General features: G+C 44.5%; 1 protein-coding gene across 7 annotated transcripts in view; it reads right to left on the bottom strand.

The window, feature by feature from the left end:
• ACBD5 (acyl-CoA binding domain containing 5) overlaps nucleotides 1-20,147 on the bottom strand; it is a 72,616-nt gene extending 52,469 nt beyond the window's left edge. For 3 of the 7 annotated variants that reach the window (XM_060192346.1, XM_060192343.1, XM_060192344.1), the window contains exons 1-6: nucleotides 19,945-20,147; nucleotides 19,587-19,755; nucleotides 14,122-14,242; nucleotides 9,269-9,341; nucleotides 1,157-1,271; nucleotides 1,024-1,056 (exon numbers count right to left, since the gene is read on the bottom strand). In XM_060192346.1, the coding sequence (XP_060048329.1) occupies nucleotides 1,024-1,056; nucleotides 1,157-1,271; nucleotides 9,269-9,341; nucleotides 14,122-14,242; nucleotides 19,587-19,755; nucleotides 19,945-19,959 (526 nt within the window). In that variant the 5' untranslated portion in view covers nucleotides 19,960-20,147. Of the gene's footprint in view, nucleotides 1-1,023; nucleotides 1,057-1,156; nucleotides 1,272-9,268; nucleotides 9,342-14,121; nucleotides 14,243-19,586; nucleotides 19,756-19,944 lie in introns of those variants that run through there. The other 4 variants (XM_060192347.1, XM_060192348.1, XM_016189795.2 and 1 more) reach the window with 3 other exon arrangements.
• Nucleotides 20,148-23,234: the final 3,087 nt, after the last annotated feature.

Here is a 23,234-nt window from a genome sequence, read left to right as displayed (position 1 = left end):
ACAGCAGGAACCTCACATCTTCACTATAGAGCCCCTACTTCCCCCAGTCCTGGCACCCTTGGATAGGGCTCACTTTCCCGTATGCATCTCCCAATCCATACCAAATAATATTGCATCCGCCGATCACAACCTAACCAAAGCAACGATTGCCATCTCAACATGCTTCACCTCAGAGTGTATCCAGAGACTTCACGTGTGGAATGACAACCCTTCAGCTTCATTACTCGGGTGAGACCTTTCCTTTTATAGTACACTCTAATTTCATCTCAGGTAGTTCACTTTCTAACAAAGTCCCATAACCTAGACATACACCAGTTTCTGTGAGAGAGAGCGTATGTGCACACGTATCCATAAACTACTGCAAAATATATACCTGAAAGCAGGACTACACTAGAGTTTGCAGTGAGTACCTCCCTAACACTTCCTCTCCACTATTCCAAACTTGGGATCCATGATTGCTCAACAAATTGTTTGGCTTTGTATGTTAACTCTCTTTTCAATCACCAGGTTCCAGATGCCACCAGGATGCTGGCTAGGCTTCCCTGGATTGAAGACCCCACCAATGTGTCCTGGAGCTCAGCTTCCCCAGAGACACACCTTACTAGGGAAAGAGAGAGGCAGACTGGGAGTATGGACCGACCAGTCAACGCCCATGTTCAGCGGGGAAGCAATTACAGAAGCCAGACCCTCTACCTTCTGCAACCCTCAACGACCCTGGGTCCATGCTCCCAGAGGGCTAGAGAATGGGAAGGCTATCATGGGAGAGGGTGGGTTATGGGGATTGGGTGGTGGGAATTGTGTGGAGTTGTACCCCTCCTACCTTATGCTTTTGTTCACTAATCCTTTCTTAAATAAAAAATTTAAAAATAAAAAAAAATAAAAAAAAAGAAAGAAAAAAAAGGAAGAAAGAGAGAAAGAATAAAGTCTTGAGTGGCAAACTTCTAAGTCATATCAGTATGTACAGAAATCCTTTTGGTATGTTAATCTGCAATAAAATCTTTACATGGATCTCATTACTCCTACCTTCTAAGTACTTAGAAATTTTCTCCAGCCGGACTGGCATGTGAAAGTAAAGAACAAAAACAAAATTAAATGTAATCATTACTGCATGAGTATATTCATTTGCTAAATTTAAAGATAAGTGAGCTGGTCCGACCTGAGGTTAAATCAGGACTCCTGCCAGTCTTCTTGTCTTCTACAATTTCGTAAAATGGGCCGATGACATGTAGCAATTCTTCAACTTTCTCAGTCATTGGCATAGTTTCAAGAATCTGTAATTGAAAGAAACAGCTCGTGAGGTCACTGTCAACCTGCTGTACAGTAGTATCAAATAATATCTTTCCATCCTACTTACCAGTAAACTTTATTTGTTTGTTTGTTTTTTGCCTCCAGGATTCTTTTGCTGGGACTCAGTGCCTGCACCATGAACCCACTGCTCCTGGAGGCCAGTTTTTTCCCCTTTTGTTGCCCTTATTGTGGTTATTACTGTTGTTGTTGATGTTGTTCGTTGTTGGATAGGACAGAGAGAAATGGAGAGAATAGGAGAAGACAGAGAGGGGGAGAAACAGATAGACACCTGCAGACCTACCTCACTGCCTGTGAAGCGACTTCCCTGCAGGTGAGGAGCCGGGGACTTAAACTTAAGGATCCTTGAGTAGGTCCTTGCGCTTTGTGCCACATGTACTTAACCCGCTGTGCTATCGCCTGACCCCCTTACCAGTAACTCTGAAATCTAAAGTTCCTTTAATGACTACCTAGTGTCTTTATGAACTATTTACTTATTGTTTAATCCCTTAGTAGAGCTTTATTTAAAGATGTATGTGAAGATTACATCACACAAGCTTCATTTAAACATTTATCTAAAAGGGCATAAACAAAATAATGAAAAGGAAAGAAAAATAAGAAAAAAGGGCCATGTTGAAACCTAAGACTGTGAGGTTAGAGTAAAATGACTGAATCTGTCCTGTATGACAGTGTTTCTACAAGGACACAAAAGTCAAGCAGGAAAAGGTTAAACACTTGAAGACACTTTCTCATACATGTGGGTCAGTTTGGAATCCTCAAGAACAAGGTCAATTAATTAACAGGATTTTCAAATATGGAGTCAGCAAATTGTGGCTGACAAAAGAAATCCAAGCATTTGCTTACATGGAATATTTTGCAGACAGCAAAGAGAAAGACTGACTCAATATGTGCAAACTAGAAAAGTATCTATGAACTATTTATAGGCAAAAAGCTCCTTGCAAAATAGTGTGTTTAATATGATACTATCATTGGTTAGATTATTATTTGGGGGAGTATCATTTTTTGATGTAATACATTTCAAAGGTTAGGAAGGTAGCTCAGCAGTAAAATACTTGGGGTTCAACTTCCTGAGGTACATAAAAATGACAGGAAAAAATAAACAGCACAAACAAAAAAGCCAAGCCTCTGGTCATTAGTGGTAAACTAGAGCTGCAGGTGTCTCCTGTTTCTTTCCCTCTCTATCCCTCCCCTCTAAATTTCTCTCTGTCTCTATCCAATAATAAATAAATAAACATTTTATTTGAAAAAGTAGGAGCAGAGAGTTGGGCGGTAGCACAGCGGGTTTAGCGCATGTGGCACAAAACTCAAGGACTGGAGTAAGGATCCCGGAGCCCTCCTGGCTCTCTACCTACAGGGAAGTCACTTCACAAGTGGTGAAGCAGGTCTGAAGCAGGTCTGCAGGTGTCTATCTTTCTCTCCCCCTCTGTCTTCCCCTCCTCTCTCCATTTCTCTCTGTCCTATCCAACAACAACAGCAATAACAATAATAGTAACCACAACAATGATAAAACAACAAGGGCAACAAAAGGGAAAAAAATAGCCTCCAGGAGCAGTGGATTCTTAGTTCAGGCACAGAGCCCCAGCAATAACCCTGGAGGCAAAAAAAAAAGAAGTAGGACTCGGTCGGTAGCACACATGGCGCAAAGCGTATCGACCAGCGGAAGGATCCAGGTTTGAGCCCCCAGCTCCCCACCTGCAGGGGAGTCACTTCACAGGCAGTGAAGCAGGTCTGCAGGTGTCTATCTTTATCTCCCCTCTCTGTCTTCCCCTCCTCTCTCCATTTCTCTGTGTCCTATCTAACAACATGACATCAATAACAACAATAATAACTACAATAGTAAAAAAGGGCAATAAAAGGGAGAAAGAAAGACCGGTTCGAGCCCCCGGCTTCCCGCCTGCAGGGGAGTCGCTTCACAAGCAGTGAAGCAGGTCTGCAGGTGTCTGTCTTTCTCTCCCCCTCTCTGTCTTCCCCTCCTCTCTCTATTTCTCTCTGTCCTATCCAACAACAACAATAATAGTAACTACAACAATAAAACAAGGGAAACAAAAGGGAATAAATAAATGTTTTTTAAAAAATAAGAACAGTGTTCTGGTCTCCTTTGAAGCAAAAAAGTTTAAATATATTTAAACAGCAGTATACAGAATCAAATCTATAAAATACAATGAAAAATAATTACCAATAAAAAAGTTTTGCAGGGCGGGGTAAATAGCATAATCTTTATGGAAACAGACTCTCATGCCTGAGGCTCCATAGTCCCAAATTCAATCCCTTGTACCACCATAAACCAGAGTTGAGCAGTGCTCTGGCAGAAAAAAAGAAAAAAAAAACAACAATAAAAAAGAGTTTTATGGGAGTCGGCGGGAGCGCAAGCAGGTCTGCCGGTGTCTGTTTTTCTCTTCTCTTTGTCTTCCCCTCCTCTCTCCATTTCTCTCTGCCCTGTCCAACAATGATGGCATCAGTAACAATAATAACTACAAGGGCAACAAAAGGGAATAAATCAATATTAAAAAAGAGTTGTATAATAGAGGTAATGGGGAAGAGTTATTTTTGCACTTTCTACTTTTTTCTTTCTTTCTTTTTTTGCCTCCAGGGTTGTTGCTGGGGTTCAGTGCCTGCACTATAAATCCACCACTCTTGACAGCCATTATTTCCATTTTTGTTGTAATTGTTGAATAGGCCATTGAGAAACTGAGAAGGGAGGGGAAGACAGAGAGAGGGAAAGACAGACACCTGCAGACCTGCTTCACCACTTGTGAAGTGACCCTCCTGCAGGTGGGGAGCCGGGGACCGGAACCCGGATCTTTGCGCACGTCCTTGCACTTTGTACCATGTGTGTTTAACCAGGTGCACTACTACCCGGCCCCCCATTTTCTACTTATTTGATGTTTGTACTTCTTCATGGGCATATCATATTGTTATTGTTAAAGCAGACAAAATTATTTTAACAGCCAAATCCTCTATTTCTAATTATTTGTTTTTTTAACATTTTATTTATTTAACAACAGCAACAGCAACAACAATGGGGAAAAGATGGCCACCGGGAGCAGTGGTAGGGCAGGCACTGAGCCCCAGCGATAAGCCTGGAGGCAAATAATAATAATAATAAATTTTAAATAAGTAAAGGGGAAAAACGGTCTCCAGAAGCAGTGGATTTGTTGTATAGGTACCAAGCCCAAGCCATAAGACAGGTTGGAAAAAAAAAAGTGTTAAGTGAGTTACTTCAATTGGACTATTACTTATCCAAGTGAAGAATATCATAGAAAAGTAAGCTTCATGGATTTTGGAAAGGCAGCATCCAAAGAACAATACTTTTGTTTCTGGTCATCCATTATTTCTCAGTGAGATATAGCATTTCTGTGTGATGAAAACATACTAGTGTGGGTTGGGCAAACAGTGTAATTGTTAGGCAAAAAGCTCCAAGGTCCCAGGTTCAAACCCCAGCACCACCGTAAACCAGAGCTGAGCAATGCTCTGCTCTCTCTCTCCTCTATCTTTCTCTATATCCCTCTCTCAGTAAAATAAAATAAATGAAATATTTTTTTTAATGAAGTGGAGCTGGACAGTGGTGCACTTGGTTGAGTTCACGTGACGATCTACAAAGACCGAGGTTCAAGCTTCCAATCCTTGCCTGTAAGGGGGAAAACTTCATGAAAGGTGAAACAATGCTGCAGGTGTCTCTTTCTCCCTTTTTCCCCTTCTCTCAATCTATCTATTTATCAAATGAAGAAATAAATAAAGATTTGGGGCCAGGCAGTGGCACACCTGGTTAAGTGTACACAATACAGTGTGGAAGGACCTGGGTTGAAGCCCCTAGTCCTTACCTGCAAGGGAAAGCTTCACAAGTGGTAAAGCAGGTCTGCAAGCATCTCTCTTCTCCTCTCCCTTTCTATCCTCCCTTCCCCTCTCAAATTCTGTCTCTATCCACTGAACCAGGTGCACCACCACTGCCTGGCCCCTTTGAAGCTTTTCTTTCTTTTTCTTCTCCTTCTTCTCCTTCTTCTTCTTCTTCTTCTTCTTCTTTTTTTTTTTTTTTTTTTTAACCAGAGCACTGCTCAACTCTGACTTTTGGTGGTTGAGCTCAGATTCTCAGGCATGAAAGTCTCTTTGCATAGTCATTATACTTCTTCTTCTTCTTCTAGCGTTTGCCCTTCTTCCGTAGCCAGTCAACAGCGTCAGGTTGAGCCTGATGTAAAGTTTCGAGACCTCCTTTGAATCTGGAGAGGTGGCAGTCGTTGACTATGTGGGTCATAGTCTGTCATTATGCTATCTCCTTGGCTCTCTGTAGATTTTCTTTCAAGGAAAGCTCTGAGATTACCAACCAAACCCAGACTCCACAACTTCTGACCTATTCCCAAATAAATAAATAAATAAATGAATAAAATCTTTTTTATAAGGGCGGGGGAGACAGCATAATGGTTATGCAAACAGACTCTCATGCCTGAGGCTCCTAAGTCCCAGGTTCAATCCCCCGCACCACCATAAGCCTGAGCTGAGCAGTGCTCTGGTGTTTCTCTCTCTCTCTCTGCATCTCTCTCTCAAAAAAAAAAAATTAATAAAAAAATTTAAAAAAAAAATCTTTTTTATAAAAACAAAATCACCAGGGAGCTGGGCAGTAGCACAGCTGGTTAAGCGCAGGTGGCACAAAGCGCAAGGACCGGATTAAGGATCCTGATTCCAGCCCCCGGCTCCCCACCTGCAGGGAAGTTGCTTCACAAGTGGTTAAGCAGGTCTGTAGGTGTCTATCTTTCTCTCCCCCTCTTGGTCTCTCTCCTTTTCTCTCTGTCCTATCCAACAATAACGACGTCAATAACAATAATAACTACAATAATAAAACAACAATATTTAAAAACAAAAACAATGGGCAGTAGCACAGCAGGTTAAGTGTAGGTGGCACAAAGTGCAAGAACGGGTGTAAGGATCCCGGTTCGAGGCCCTAGCTCCCCACCTGCAGGGGAGTCGCTTCACAGGTGGTGAAGCAGGTCTGCAGGTGTCTGTCTTTCTCTCTCCCTCTCTGTCTTCTCCTCCTCTCTCCATTTTCTCTGTCCTATCCAACAATGACATCAATAACAACAATAATAACTACAACAATAAAATAACAAGGGCAACAAAAGGGAATAAATATATTTTTTAAAAAATACAAAATTGCCAAGATTACCTTAAAGTCTATGAATCAAAAATATTAGGCTCTCTAGGTAAGCCTTTGAGCAGACTTAAAAAGAATAAAAATGTTAGTAAGGATTGGTCTCCTTAATTACCAGAGCAACTAAAAACATTTTTTTGCCTCCAGGGTTATCACTGTCCCCTGTAGGTAAAGCATTCTTTTGTATTCCACTTTTTTAAAAAAAAATTTTTAATTTTATTTTATTTTATATTTATTTATTTATTCCCTTTTGTTGCCCTTGATGTTTTATTGTTGTAGTTATTGATGTCGTTGTTGTTGGATAGGACAGAGAGAAATGGAGAGAGGAGGAGAGAAAGATAGACACCTTCAGACCTGCTTCACCGCCTGTGAAGCGACTCCCCTGCAGGTGGGGAGCCAGGGCTCGAACCAGTATCCTTATGCCGGTCCTTGTGCTTTGTGCCACCTGCACTTAACCTGCTGAGCTACAGCCCGACTCCCCACATTTTTATATATATATTTTTTAAATATTTATTTATTCTCTTTTGTTGTCCTTGTTGTTTTACTTACTGTTGTAGTTATTATTGTTGTTGTTATTGATGTCGTCATTATTGGATAGGACAGAGAGAAATGGAGAGGAGGGGAAGACAGATGGGGGAGAGAAAGACAGACACCTGCAGATCTGCTTCACCGCTTGTGATCTTGTGAAGTGACTCCCCTGCAGGCAGGGAGCCGGGGGCTCGAACCAGGATCCTTAAAACGGTCCTTGGGCTTTGTGCCACATGTGCTTAACCCGCTGTGCTACTGCCCGACTCCCTGTATTCCACTTCTGAATGACCTTTGCCTTCACAGAAAAAGTTATACTGATAAGTTCAGTGATGGGAATATTGCAGTTTATAATTTACAGTCAGAATAAGCAGCCAGGGAGGTAAAGCACACACTTTGCATGCGGGAGACTCTAGGTTGGTTCTCTGACTCTGTATGTATCAAGTAATGCTCTGATCTTTCTCTCTCTCTTTATTCCTTTAAATTTTATTTTTTATTTATTAATGGGTAGAGACAGAGAAACATCAAGAATCAAGAAGTGATAGAAAGGGAGATGGGTGGTCCGAGAGGTGGCACAGTGGCTAAGGAACTAGACTCTCAAGCATGAAGTCCTGAGTTCAATCCCTGGCAGCATATGTACCAGAGTGATGTCTGGCTCTCGCTCTCTCTCCTCCTATCTTTCTTATTAATAAAATAAATAAAATCTTAAAAAAGAAAGGGAGAGGGAAGGAGAGAGACCCCTACAGTACTGTTTCACTGGTTATAAAGTGTCTCCCTCCTGCAAGTGGGGAGCGGAACGGGCCTGAACCCAGGTCCTTGCCCACTGTGATAACAAACATGCTTAACTGCATGTGACACTGACTGGATCTTTTTTTTTTTTTTTTTTGGTTGCTGCTGGGGTTTCATAGCTCAGGCCTATTTTTTCAAATAGAAAGACAGAGACAGAGAGAAAGACACAGCACCAAGGCTTCTCTCAATGTGGTCAGGGCTAGACTTGAACCTGAGGCCTGGGCCCCTCTGGTTAAAGCACCTTCCTGGCTACAAATAACCAATTCAAATTAGAGCTGAATATTTTCAGCTCTAATTTGAATAATTGTGCTGAATATTTTCACTTTCTACTGTAAATTGTTTGTACTTATTTATCTGTCATCAAAGTTTCACTGCTCCAGGCTGATTTTTTTCTTTTTTTTAAAGTATTTTTAATATTTATTTATTTATTCCCTTTTGTTGCCCTTGTTGTTTTTGTTTTATTGTTGTAGTTATTACTGTTGTTATTGATGTCATTGTTGTTGGATAGGACAGAGAAATGGAGAGAGGAGGGGAAGACAGAGAGGGGGAGAGAAAGATAGACACCTGCAGACCTGCTTCACCGCCTGTGAAGCGACTCCCCTGCAGGTGGGGAGCTAGGGGCTCGAACCTGGATCCTTACACCAGTCCTTGCTGTGCCACCTGCGCTTAACCCACTGCACTACCGCCCGACTCTCCTGATTTTTTTTTTTTTTTTTTGCCTCCAGGGTTATTGCTGGGGCTCCATGCCTGCACGAATCCACTGCTCCTGGAGTTGTTTTATCACTGTTGTGGTTATTATTGTTGTTGTTATTGATGCCTTTGTTGTTGGACAGGACAGAAATGGAGAGAGGAGGGGAAGACAGAGGGGGAGAGAAAGACACCTGCAGACCTGCTTCACACACGCACATGTACACGCACGCACACACACACCGCAGGTGGGGAGCTGGGGCTCGAACCCAAATCCTTGAGCCGGTCCTTGCCCTTTGCGGGCCACAGGCATTTAACCCGCTGCGCTACCGACTGACGCCCCTCCGACTCCCCAGCCCCGATTTTTTTTTTCCAATAGAAAGACAGAGAAAGGGAGAGACACCGAGCACCACAGCTCCCCCTGGTGCTGTGGAGGCCAAGCTAAGTAAGCTGCAGTAAAGTAGGTGTGCTCTCAGGTGAACTATCTTGCTGGCCCAGATGAACTTCAAGTTCCTGCTTTTTTTTTTTTTTTTTTAATTTAGATAAAGACAGAAAGTGAAAGTGACCACAGGACTGAAGCTTCCTTCAATGCACTGGGGGTGGGGCTCGAACCTGAGTTGCACACTTAGCAAAAGCAACACTTAAAACAAACAACAAAAATTTGTATTTATTTATTTAGTTAGTTACACAAGACAGGAAGAAAGAATCAGAGCATCACTCTGCCACATGGTGCCAGGGCTCCAACTCTGGACCTCATTCTTCCAAGGCTTAACACTCTACTCAAGAGAGCTACCACCTGGGCCCCTGGATTATTTTTCTTACCTTTTTCATTTCTTCAACGTATGCAATCATGGCTTCTTCTTTGGTCATTTCACCCAGTGAACTCCAGGCGTCCCTAGAAATGAAAATGTACAAACAACAAAAAGACACTCGATTTTCAATTGCTCAGAATATAATTGATAGTTAATAACATTGGGTCATGAATTAAATTTTGTCTTTCAGTTTCAAAGATAAAAAGAGACAGTGGGGGACAAAAGGAAAAGACAAGGAGAAATACCACAGCACCATTCTACCATTTGTTAAGGTGTCGTTCATGGTGCAGCAATGTGGTCCTGGGGTCCATAAAGCTATCTCCTGGCCTTCCTTTCTCCTTTTCTCACTTTCTGCCTTTCTTTCTACTTTTAATGTGTGTATAAGCCACACCTGCAAAGGGGAAGCTTCTCGACCAGTGACACGGTGCTTCAGGTATCTCCTTCCCTCCCTCTCTACTTCCCCCTTCCCTCTCAATTTCTCTCTGTCTCTATCCTAAAGAAGTACATGAATAGGGGCCTGGGCGGTAGCGCAGTGGGTTAAGTGTACACAAGGCACAAAGCCCAAGGAACAGTGTAAGGATTTCGGTTCAAGTCCCCAGCTCCTCCCTGCAGTCGCTTCACAAGCGGTGAAACAGGTCTGCAGGTGTCTATCTTTCCTCCTCCTCTCTGTCTTCCCCTCCTCTCTGGGTTTCTCTCTGTCCTACCCAACAGCAACAACAGCTATAACAACAACAACAATGACAACAAAGGCAACAAAATGGGAAACAAAATAGCCTCCAGGAGCAGTGGATTCATAGTGCTGGCACTGAGCTCTAGAGATAACCCTGGAGGCAAAAAAAAAAAGTACATAAGTAAAATTAAAAAGAAATGATCACTCCCTGTTTTCATCAGAAACAGACATTGATTTTCTCTTGTGCCAGGCATTTTCATTGTTTGACCTTGTGACTTTTCATTCTAGATGTGTTCTGAATGTGCTGGGTCTGAATTTCCTGATACTCACTCCGTTTTGCATTCCTATAGCAAATCCCCACTTAAGAAGTTACTTTCCCAATGCTGTGTTGGTCTCTACATGCTACCATTTTATATGATATTATTGGAGTAAAAGCCTAACTAATTGCACTGTGATTACTCTCTTTTCATAAATAAATAAATAAATAAAATAGGGGTGCTGGGGAGATAGCATAATGATTATGCAGAAAGACTTTCATGCATGAGGCATCAAAGGTCAACCCCCAGACCTGCCATAAACCGGAGCTTAGCAGTGATCTGTCAAAAAACAGAGCGTCAACAGCAACAATAATAACTACAATAGAGGGCAACAAAAGGGAAAATAAATATTTTAAAAAAAATTATTAAAAATTAAAAAAAAAAGAGAGAGAGTCAAGTGTGTGTCATTATGCTTAGTGAAGTAAGCAAGGAGGTGAATGACATCTACCAGACGGCTTCACTCATATGTGGGTTACAGAGAACTGAAACAGGGCTGGGGAGACAGCATAGTGGTTACGCAAGACTTGCATGCCTGAATCTAAGGTCCCAGGTTTGAGCACCACCATAAGCCAGAGCTGAGCTGAGCTGAGCTGAGCTGTGCGTGAGAGAGAGAGAGAGAGAGGTAGTATTTCTCATTAAAATAAAATAAGTTAAAAAAATAATAAAATAAAATAAGTTAATTAAAAAAAGAGGGGTGGGGGGGTCGGGCGGTGGCGCAGTGGGTTAAGCGCATGTGACGCAAAGCGCAGGGACCGGCGTAAGGATACCGGTACGAGCCCCCGGCTCCCCACCTGCAGGGGAGTCGCTTCACAGGCGGTGAAGCAGGTCTGCAGGTGTCTATCTTTCTCTCCCCCTCTCTCTGTCTGCCCCTCCTCTCTCCATTTCTGTCTGTCCTATCCAACAACAAAGCAACGTCAACAATGGCAATAATAACCGCAACGAGGCTGCAACAACTAGGGCAACAAAAAGGGGGGAAAATGGCCTCCAGGAGCGGTGGATTCATGGTGCAGGCACCGAGCCCAGCAATAACCCTGGAGGAAAAAAAAAAAAAAAAAGAGGGGTGGGCAGCGGGGGGGAAAAAGAGAGAGAGAAATGAAACATATATATGTGTAAGAAAAAAAAAACAAAAAACCAACCAGCCTGTAAAACTCTGAGAGGAGGGAGTCCGGTTGTAGTGCAGCGGGTTAAGGGCAGGTGGCGCAAAGCACAAGGACCGGCATAAGAATCCCGGTTCGAACCCCGGCTCCCCACCTGCATGGGGAGTCGCTTCACAAGCGGTGAAGCAGGTCTGCAGGTGTCTATCTTTCTCTCCTCCTCTCTGTCTTCCCCTCCTCTCTCCATTTCTCTCTGTCCTATCCAACAACGACAACAACAATAATAACAACAATAAAACAACAAGGGCAACAAAAAGGAATAATAATAATAAAAAAAAAACCTCTGAGAGGACTACAGTGACTATCAGCGGAAGGGTGTGGAACCATACCCCAATTAGAGCTTATCCTATTGTGAAACACCGGCAAGCTAAATAGTGTCTAAAACTGGGCCAGTCAAACAGTTCATTTGCCAAGTGTGTGATCTAGGTTTGAGCTTACTCCCCCCACTGACCTGAAGGAGGCTTTGGTGCTGTGGCCTAGCCCCCACCAACAGATGTCTCTATGTTCTTTTTCCCTATATCCCTTCCTTCCCCTCTCAATTCACCTCCTACCTTCGGGAGAAAAAAAAAAAAAAGTGGTTGCCAGGAGTGGTGGATTTTCTTTTTCTTTAAATTTATTTTATTTATTCATGAGAAAGAAAGGAGGAAAGAACCAGACATCACTCTGGTACATGTGCTGCTAGGGATTGAACTCAGGACCTTATGGTTGAGAATCCAATGCTTTATCCACTGCACCACCTCCCGGACCACAGGAGTAGTGGATTTTTATAGTGCAGGCAGGCACTGAACCCTAGTAATAACTGTGGTGGCAATAAAAAAAAAAAGAAGAAGAAAAATTTAACAACTGATTTGTAAACTTCAGCCTTGGCCAGCCATGGTGCTGTCTGATGTTTCCATGTGGTACATGGAAAATCGAGCTCAGGGCCTTGCACATGGTAAGGTGTGCGCTTCATCAACCCATTTAGGGGCCCGGTGGTGGTGGACCTGGTTGAGAGCACATGTTACAATTCACAAGGACCTGGGTTCTAGCCCCCAGTCCCCACCTTCAGGAGGAAAGCTTTGCAAGTGGGGAAGCAGGTTTCTCTCTGTCTCTCTCCCCCTCTATCAGTCCTTTCCCTCTTGATTCCCAGAGACTTTTTTTAATTTTATTTATTTATTTACTCTTATTTTTGCCTCCAGGGTTATTGCTTGGGGCTTGGTGCCTGCACTACGAATCCACTGCTCCTGGAGGCTATTTTTCCCATTTTGTTGCCCTTATTATTGTGATTGTTGTAGTTGTTCCTGTTGTAGTTGTTATTGTTGTAGTTGTTATTGTGTTATATGTTGTAGTTGTTATTGTTGTAGTTGTTATTGTGTTATATGTTGTTGTTGGATAGGACAGAGAGAAATGGAGAGAGGAGGGGAAGACAGAGAGGGGGAGAGAAAGACAGACACCTGCAGATCTGCTTCACCGCTTGCTAAGCGACACTCCTGCAGGTGGGGAGCCTGGGGCTCAAACCAGGATCCTTACACCGGTCCTTGCGCTTTGCGCCATGTGCGCTTAATCCGCTGCTGCGCTACCACCTGACTCCCCCCAGAGATTTTCTTTAATCTCTCAATTGAAAACATACTCTAGGAGTCGGGTGGTAGCACAGTGGGTTAAGCGCAGGTGGCGCAAAGTGCAAGGACCTGCGTAATGATCCCGGTTCGAGCCCCTGGCTCCCCACCTGCACGGGAGTCGCTTCACAGGCAGTGAAGCAGGTTTGCAGGTGTCTGTCTTTCTCTCTCCTTCTCTGTCTTCCCCTGTTCTCTCCATTTCTCTCTGTCCTATCCAACAATGACATCATCATCAACAACAACAACAACAATAAGAACTACAACAGCAATGAAAAACGACAAGGGCAACAAAAAGGGAAAATAAATATTTAAAAAATTTTTAAAAAAAGAAAGAAAACATACTCTAGTGGTCCAGGAGGTGGTGCAGTGATAAAGCATTGGACTCTCAAGCTTGAGGTCCTGAGTTCAATCCCTGGCAACACATGTGCCAGAGTGATGTCTGGTTCTCTCCTCCTGTCTTTCTCATAAATAAAATCTTTAAAAAAAATACTCTAAAAAAGAAAAGATTTATTTATTTATGAGAAATAGGGAGAAAGAGTGTGAGAGGACCAGAACATCGCAGTGGTACCTGTGATTCTGGGGATCAAACTGAGGCCCGCATGTTTGAGAGTCCAACACCTGACCACTGCACCAGCTCCCCAGCACAGCCCATTTACTGACTGTTTACCTACAAGCTCAGAACAAACATCACTTAACAAGCAGGTTAAGATATGGGGCAAAGGATATTGTTATATGGGAGACTGGGGAATGTTATGCACGTACAAACTATTGTACTTACTGTTGAATGTAAAACATTAATTCCCCAAGGAAAAAAAAAAAAGATATGGGGTAAAGGGGTTTGTTTCTCTTAGTTTGGCATTTGCTACTGGCATAAAATAAAAGAAAAAACTCAACACAAGGAAAAACTATCTGAAACTGCTTTGTCTTTAATGTACCTACCCCCTTTTTTCTTTTTCCCTTAATCCCCCAAGACTTCACTTATTACGTGAAGCTGTATTCAAGCACACAGAGAAGCACTGCAGTACCAAGAACACCATGCCTAGAATAACCCACAACCACATAAGAGTCAGACATGCAGTCATGTTATGACAGTAGAAAGTCTTTCATAGTACTCTGTATAATATTACCATTTATATCTTCCAATAGGGTCCCAGAATCCAGGCCTGGAAAGTTTACAGGGTCCTTCTGTTGCCTGTTTATAGAAGCTGTAGAACTTGAGCATCATTTCATTTGTTGGCTGGAATGAACCTATTGGAAATATACATTTAGGCGCGATCACTGAAGAATGCATTCAAAGGGGGTCGGGCGGTGGCGCAGTGGGTTAAACGCAGGTGGCACAAAGTGCAAGGACCAGGACCGAGTAAGGATACCAGCTCAAGCCCCGAGCTCCCTGCCTGCAAGGGAGGCGCTTCACAGGCGGTGAAGCAGGTCTGCAGGTGTCTCTATCTTTCTCTCCCCCTCTCTGTCTTCCCCTCCTCTCTCCAGTTCTCTCTGTCCTATCCAACAACGACGACATCAATAACAACAATAATAACTACAACAATAAAACAAAAGGGAATAAACAAATAAATAAATGTTATAAAAAAGTGAACAAAACATGTTGTAGTTGTAACCAAAATAAATGCAAATATCATTTAATATTTTTATTTTTATGAATTGATTGAATAGAGAGAAACTGAGAGGGAAAAAGGGGAGATAGTGTGGGAGAAAGAGAGACACCTGCAGGTCAGGGGCAGCATAATGGTTATGTAAAGAGACTCTCATGCCTGAGGCTCTGAAGTCCCAGGTTCAATCCTCCATACTACCATAAACCAGAACTAAGCAGTGCTCTGGTAGGAGAGGGAGAGAGAGAGGAAGAGGGAGAAACAGAGAGAGAGGGAGAGAGAGAGAGAGAGAGAGACAGACCTGCAGCCCTGTTTCACCACTCATGAAGCTCCGCCCCTGCAGATGAGGACCATGGGCTTGAACCCGGGTCCTTGTGCACTGTAGACTGTGCTCTCTACCAGATGTGCCACTACCTGGCCCCTGAAAATGTCATTTAACTTATGTATTTTTTAAAAAACAGAGCATTGCTTAACTCTGGTTAATTATGGTGGTGCCAAGGATTGAAACCGGGAGCTCTGAGCCTCAGGTAATAGTCCTTTACATAACCACTACACTGTCTCCCCAGTCTAGCAAAAGTCATTTTAGAAACAAATACATTGAAATATAAAATGACAATTAAGCAACTCTAACAAGGTATCATTATTCAAAGACTGCAGAAACCAAAACTGACTAGCATAAATGAAAAAAAATGAAATGTATGGGGGGCTAGGTGGTGGCGAACCTGGTTGAGCGCATGTTACAAGGCACAAGGGCCCAGGTTCAAGCCGGGGCCTTTGTACACTTTGCTTAAGAAAAGTTCAGCAGGTGGTCTGGGATGTGGCACAGTGGATAAAGCACTGGACTCTCGAGCATGAGGTCCAAGGTTCAACCCCCAATATCACATGTACCAGAGTGGTATCTGGTTCTTTCTCTCCTCCTATCTTTTTTTTTTTTAAGATTTTTATTTACTTATTTATGAGAAAGATAGGAGAGAGAAAGAGAGAGAGGAGAGAGAGAGAGGGAGAGAGAAAGAACCAGACATTACTCTGGTACATGTGCTGCCAGGGACTGAACTCAGGACCTCATGCTTGAGAGTCCAGTGCCCCAGCCACTGCGTCACCTCCCGGACCACCCTCCTCCTATCTTTCTCATAAATAAATAAATTCTAAAAAAAAAAAAAGAAAGAAAGAAAAGTTCAGTAGTAAGATAGACAATTCACTTGGCCAAATTTTAACTTCTCAATAGATAAAGATCTTTTGCTAAACTCAACCACTGAGTCGTGCGGTAGCACAGTGAGTTAAGTGCATGTGGCGCAAAGCACAAAGATCCGGGTTCGAGCACTCAGCTCCCCACCTGCAGGGGAGTCGCTCCACAGGTGGTGAAGCAGGTCTGCAGGTGTCTTTCTCTCCCCCTCTCTGTCTTCCCCTCCTCTCTCCATTTCTCTCTGGCCTAACAACGGCAACATCAATAACAACAATAACTACAACAATAAAAAACAAAACAAGGGCCACAAAAGGGAAAATAAATATTTTTAAAAATTTTAAAAAAAAAGAATCTTAAGATCGAACACTTTCCACCTCTATAATTGGGGACACATAGATTTCTTATGCTATCAGTCAGTCTTTAAAAAAAAAAAAAAAAAGATTGATTTATTATTGTTGTTCATTTTGCTTTGGGGACAGAGAGAAACAGACAGAAAAGGAGAAACACTAAAGTGCTGCTTCACTATCTGTGGAGCCTCCCCTGATGCCCTGTCGCTCCGTGTGTGTCTGTGCTCCAGCACCAGACCTCCTGCCACAGTAAAGTGGACATCCTACCAAGTGATCTATGGAAATCTCTCTCTCTTTTTTTTTTTGCCTTCAGTATTATTAATGGATTTAATGTCTGCACTACAAATCCACCTCAGGCAGCCATTTTTTTCTTTTTTTCTTTTTCTTTTCTATTTTTATTTGGCAGGACAGAGAGAAATTGAGAGGCATGGGGAGATAGTGAGGGGGACAGAAAGCTAGACACTAGCTTCACCGCTCATGAGGTGTTCCACCTGCAGATGGGGAGGAGGGCTTGAACCCGGCTCCTTGCACATGGTGATATGTGTGCTTAACGGGTGAACCATGGCCTGGAAATTTGTCTTCAAATATGTTTCTATTATTGCTAGAACCTTTTTGTTGTTGTTGTTTTTGTTTTTATTGTTGTAATTGATGGCGCTATTGGATAGGACAGAGAGAAATGGAGAGAGGAGGGGAAGACAGAGAGGGGGAAAGAAAGACAGACACCTGCAGACCTGCTTCACCGCCTGTGAAGTGACTTCCCTGCAGGTGTGGAGCCGGGGAGCTCGAACCCGGATCCTTCGCTGGTCCTTGCATTTTGCACCGCGTGCGCTTAACCTTCTGCGCTACCACCCGACTCCCGCTAGAACCTTTATCCCAACACTACAACCTCCCAAAGATAACCATCATAGTACCATTGTTCTCACAGTCTTAGAAACAGTTTACTTGTTTCTGTTTTTCTGTTTGTTTGGTTGGTTTTCCTGCAGTAGTCTTAATAACAAGGTAAGAGGCTGGGGAAACAGTTTAACTGGCAGAGCATTTTACGTCAGAGGCTTTGAGCTCGATCTCAGGATCTCTGGTACTAACCATACTAGAACAGTGATCTGGTTTCTCTCACCCTGTCTTCCTGTTTCGTTTGAAACTCTGTCATATGTGTAAATAAAGTAAGTCTTAAAAAAAAAAAAAAAAAAAAGAGGAAATGTAAATTTTTTTAAACAAACTACCTAAGTAAAGTACATATAAACAATAGGATTTTTTTTTTGCCTCCAGGGTTATCGCTGGGGCTCCTCAATTTCACTGCTCCTGGAGGCAATTTTTACCCTTTTTGTTGCCCTTGTTGCTATTACTATTTTATTGTTGTCATTGCTGCCATTGTTGGTGGATAGGATAGAGAGAAGTGGATAGGATAGAGAGAAATCGTGAGTGGAGGGGGAGACGGAGGGGGGAAAGAAAGACAGACATCTGCAGACCTCCTTCACCGCCTGTGAAGCAAATCCCCTGCAGGTGGGGAGCCAGGGGCTCAAACCGGGATCCTTACGCTGGTCCTTGCGCTTTGCGCCATATGCACTTAATTCACTGTGCCACCTCCCGGCCCCCACAATAGGTATGTATCTTCCCTTCTCTCTTAGTTTCTCTCTGTCTGTATCAGTGACAAAAATAAATAAAAAGTAAGTGAACTGGAGTCTGGCAGTAGCGCAGCAGGTTAAGCACAGGTGGCACAAAGCGCAAGGATCAGCTCAAAGATCCTGGTTCAAGTCCCCGGCTCCCCACCTGCAGGAGGAGTCGCTTCACAGGCGGTGAAGCAAGTGTGCCGTGTGTCTTTCTCTCCCCCTCTGTCTTCCCGTCCTCTCTCCATTTCTTTCTGTCCTAACCAATAACAATGACATCAACAACAACAATAATAACTACAACAATAAGACAACAAGGGCAACAAAAGGGAATAAATAAATAAACTTTTTTTTTAATTTTTAAAATTTATTTATGAGAGAGATAGGAGAGAAAGAACCAGACATCACTCTGGTACATGTGCTGCAGGGGATCGAACTTGGGACCTCATGCTTGAGAATCCAGTGCTTTATCCACTGCGCCATCTTCCAGACCACATAAATAAACATTTTTTTTAAAGTGAACTTTTGATCTCACACATGCCAGTCTCTGCCATCTCCTCTACCAGAGTCAAAGTATATTAATGAAAACAGAGAACATATCAAGTATAATCAAAACTGATAAATATCATCTTCCTGAATGTTGCATTTTAGTGATATACAATGGCACAATAGTAGAGACTAAAATATTATTTAAATATTTTTGTGAAAAAAATTCACATGACGGAGAATAAGAAGAGAAAGTTCCCCTATCCAAACCTCACTACAGGGGGAAAAAAAGGAAAAAGGAAAGGAGAAGGGGTTTAAACAATATGGGCAAAAGACATGCAATTACAGATTCAGAAAGTTCCACAAACTCTAACAGGATAAACACAATGACAACCGCATTTGGAACACATCATAATCAAACTGCTGAGAGCCAAAAACAAAGAAATGTCAATAAGTACCCAAAGACAGGACATTAAATACCTTGTAACCAGAGCAACTAGGAAGACTTTTCTCCCAAGTAGCAAAGAACGTTTAATAAGAATAATTGACAATGAGAACACTATGTACAATATACTTGTCCAAAAAAAATTCTCTATGTATGTATGTATATCCATTAGTTTAAAATAAAAGACATCGTATTGCACCAAAGGATAAGACTCTGGGGTGGGTGGTGGGGGGAGGGTTCAGGTCCTGAAACAGGCTGGCAGAGGACCTAGTGGGGGTTGTATTGTTAAGTGGCAAAGTGGGAAATGCTATGCATGTACAAACTAGTCTATTTACTGTCAACTGTAAAACATTAATCCCCCAAGAAAAAAATTTAAATAATAATGATAAAAAAACAATAAACCCTACAGGCAAAAAAAAAAAAAAAAAAGAAAGAAAGATTAGAAGCAGAAAGAGGAGGTGACACTAAGCGCAAGAACAGGCGAAAGGATCCAAGTTCGAGCCCCCGGCTCCCCACCTACGGGGTAGTCTCTTTACAGGTGGTGAAATAGGTCTGCAGGTGTCTTTCTCTCCTCCTCTGTCTTCCCCTCCTCTCTCCATTTCTCTCTGTCCTATCCAACAACAACGACATCAATAACTACAACAATGATAACTACAAACAAAGGCAACAAAAGGGAATAAATATTTTTTAAAAATTAAAAAAAAAAAGCAGAAAGAGGGCAGGGGTTATTCAAACAGACTCTCATGCCTGAGGCTCCAAAGTCCCAGGTTTAATCTGCACCACCATAAACCAGAGCTGCGCAGTGCTTTGGTTAAAATAATAATAATAATTTTTTTTTAAGTAGAAAGAAGGTTAAAGGAGGTGACAATGGGGTCACAGGCCTCTGCGGGAGGCTGAGGGAAGGAGGGCGGCAGAGTTCGTACCATTTCTCGGTAAACTCTGGATCACTTTCACCGCCGCCTCGAACCTGGTTTCGTGTACGGATCTCGGGTCCGCCATGTCCCGCCGCCGGTGCCCGCCCGGGTCCCGAGGTCTGTCGGCTGGAATCACGGAGCAGCAGCAGCACCAGCTTCCCCAGGCGCCTGCATGAAACTGGAACAGGGAGCGCGGCCGCGGATCAACATGCCCAAAGGGAGGCGGCCCAGGAGCGCAGATGGTCAGTCCCCCGTGGCCCTGCCCTCTCCGGGCCACTCCGGACGAGGCTGCCCGGCTCCTTCCTCCTCCCCGGGGCGTGACCTGGGCCCGCCATCAACATCATCAACAACAACAACAACAACTCACCGAGAGGAACAGCATGTCTAGCCCAGGGCAGGGGGGCTCTGACTACCGGTGGTCGCCGAGCGGCTCTCCCACCCGCTGGACCCCCGCAGCGCGGCCACACCCCCCATCCCGGAGGGTCCGTCTGTCTGTCCGCACCCTCCCCACGGCCCGCCCAGAAGCACCCGGGGATCTACTGGGCGCTGCGGCCTCGGCCCCATACAAGCTCCACCCACTCGCTTACCGGCGTCCCGGGGGAGGACGGGGTGGGGGCGGGGGAGACAGCATAATGGTTCTGCAAAAAGACTCATGCCTGAGGCTCCAGAGGTCTCAGGTTCAATCCCCAGCGCCACCGGATGCCAGAGCTGAGATGCCAGAGCAGAAAAAAAAAGAAAAGAAAAGAAAGAAAAGAAAAGAGTCGGGCTGTAGCGCAGCCGGTTAAGCGCAGGTGACACAAAGCACAAGGACCGGCATAGATCCCGGTTCGAACCCCGGCTCCCCACCTGCAGGGGAGTCGCTTCACAGGCGGTGAAGCAGGTCTGCAAGTGTCTATCTTTCTCTCCTCCCTCTCTGTCTTCCCCTCCTCTCTCCATTTCTCTCTGTCCTATCCAACAACGACAACAATAAAACAATAAGGGCAACAAAAGGGAATAAATAAATAAAATTTTTAAAAAACTAAAAAAAAAAAAGTCTGGCGGTAGCGCAGTGGGTTAAGCGCAGGTGGTGCAAAGCGCAAGGACCCGTCGTCCTAAGATTCCGGTTCGAGACCCCGGCTCCCCACCTGCAGGGGGGGGGTCGCTTCACAGGTGGTGAAGCAGGTCTGCAGGTGTCTGTCTGTCTTCCCCTCCTCTCTCCATTTCTCTCTGTCATATCTAACAATGACGACATCAATAATAACTACAACAATAAAAAACAAGGGCAAATAAATAAATAAACATTTTTAAAAGAGAGAGAGAGAGAAAAGAAAAAGAACGACATGTCGCTGGCTTCCCAGCAGGCTGACCCAGTGACCACTGCAGGGCCACAGAACAAGCGGGGAAGCGGGTTCAGGTCCAAAGCAGTCGGGTTCGGGTTCGGGTTCGGGGTCGGAGTCTGTCCGGCTGGCCTCCCAGCTCGCTCATCTCGAGATCTGGGATCTGGGGAGCATGTTGTGACCTTAACCACCACATCACACCGCTACGGGCTTCTTCCGTCCTGCCATTTTAGTTGCGTGAGCCCAGTCCTCAGCCCCCCGCCCTGTGACAGGTGCGATGCAGGTGCTCAGCGGAGCAGGTTCCGCGGGGCTCCGTGGCTCCAGCCCCCGGCATCGGGGCCGCCACCCGCCGGGCCCGGGAGGCAGCGCACCGTGTCGATGTTCCCGCATCGCCCGGAACATCGGGCCCGGCCGGCACCGGACTCCGGGAAAGGGGCCAAGCGGGCGCCATAGCGGAGCCATCAGCGCTGGAATGGGGGCGCCCGGGTCCCCCCATCTTCCCTGGTCCGCGACCCCCCAACACCGGGCCTGCGGCGGCCCATCGCTGGGGGTCCGAGGGGGCGGACCTGGGAGGCTTAGGAGGGTGGAGCCCCGCGGCCTTGACACCCCAAAGTCTCCGGGGCGCCCTTGTGGGCTCGCGTGGCTCTGGGGCGTTACTACAACAGCTCGGGCTTTGACATTACTCTGCCCCTCGCCGCCTTTTTACCTGTTTCTTTTTCTTTTCTTTTCTTTTCTTTTCTTTTTTTTTTTTTTTTTTTTGCTGGGCCTGGCCCGTCCGGTAATGGCCCCGACGTCCGACCCCGCCCCCCCCCGGCCCGCGGCCTTGTGGGAAATGTAGTTCCTCGCTCTGCGGCGCTTCCGGGCGCCTCCCCCGGGCACGGGGCGTAGCCGCTGCTGCTCCGAGTCCGCCGGCGCTGGGCAGCTGTGTCTGCTTCTAAGCGAGTACCTCTCTGTGCTAATTCCCAGCTGAGCTGCTGGTTTTTTTGAACTATTGTTTTTTAAAATTTTATTTATTGAGGGGTCGGGCGGTAGCGCAGCGAGTTAAGCGCATGTGGCGCAAAGCTCAAGGACCGGCATGAGGATCCTGGTTCGAACCCCGGCTCCCCACCTGCAGGGGAAGTCGCTTCACAGGCGGTGAAGCAGGTCTGCAGGTGTCTGTTTTTCTCTCCCCCTGTCTGTCTGCCTCTCCTCTCTCCATTTCTCTCTGTCCTATCCAACAACGACGACATCAACAACAACAATAACTACAACAGTAAAACAAAAAGAGCAACAAAAGGGAAAATAAGTAATAATTTTAAAAAATTTTATTTATTGGATAGAGACAAGAGAACTTAGGGAGATAGAAAGAGATAAGATACCTGCAGCACTGTTTCACTGCTTGTGAAGCTTTTCCCATGCCGGTTGGGACCAGGGGCTTGAACCCAGGTCCTTGTACATTATAACGTGTGCACTTAATCAGGTGCACCACCACCTGGCTGCCAGAACTGGTGTCTCACGGCACTATGTGTCTAGGTGCGAATGGGTTTGAATATGAGTACTGTGATCAAAGTCCTTGTCCAGGTGCTTACTTCAGGTCCGGGGTTGGAAAACAGGCTCCAGCCCAGGTACTTGGGCTACTGCCCCTAAGTATCTGCTATTTGCCAAGCGTGTGACACTGCTTGTGACAATGTTGTAAGGTATTAAAGAGTTAGAACATTGAGACCCATTTTAACTGATTTGCTCCAACGGACATAGATTAATAAATAACAACGCCCTAAGATGTCAGGCAAGCCAAATACATTCAGCTAATTAAAAAAACAATACCGTGGGGCAGGGGTAGATAGAATAATGGTTACCCAAATAGACTCTCATGCCTGAGGCTCCAAAGTCCAAATTCAATCCCCTGCTCCACTATAAACCAGAGCTGAGCACTGCTCTGGTTAAAAAATAATAATAATAAAATTAAAAACGGAGTCGGACTGTAGCTCAGCGGGTTAAGTGCAGGTGGCACAAAGCACAAGGACTGGCATAAGGATTCCGGTTGGAGACCTGGCTCCCCACCTGCAGGGGAGTCGCTTCACAGGCGGTGAAGCAGGTCTGCAGGTGTCTATCTCTCTCTCCCCCACTCTGTCTTGCCCTCCTCTCTCCATTTCTCTCTGTCCTATCCAACAACAATGACATCAATAACTACAACAATAAAAAACAACAAGGGCAACAAAAGGGAATAAATAAATAAATATAAAAATAAAATTAAAAATTAAAAAAAAAAATAAAAACAATACCTTGTTTTAAAGTCTTGGATGTTTTCCAGGAAACCAGTGACCTGGGAAATTTTCAGATGGGGTACAGTACTTTTCAAAAA

Source organism: Erinaceus europaeus, chromosome 6 (assembly GCF_950295315.1).
Source record: "Erinaceus europaeus chromosome 6, mEriEur2.1, whole genome shotgun sequence".
Classification (NCBI taxonomy): Eukaryota; Metazoa; Chordata; class Mammalia; order Eulipotyphla; family Erinaceidae; genus Erinaceus; species Erinaceus europaeus.
The sequence above is the reverse complement of the archived record's forward strand: the minus strand, read 5'-3'. Positions and strand labels throughout refer to the sequence as shown.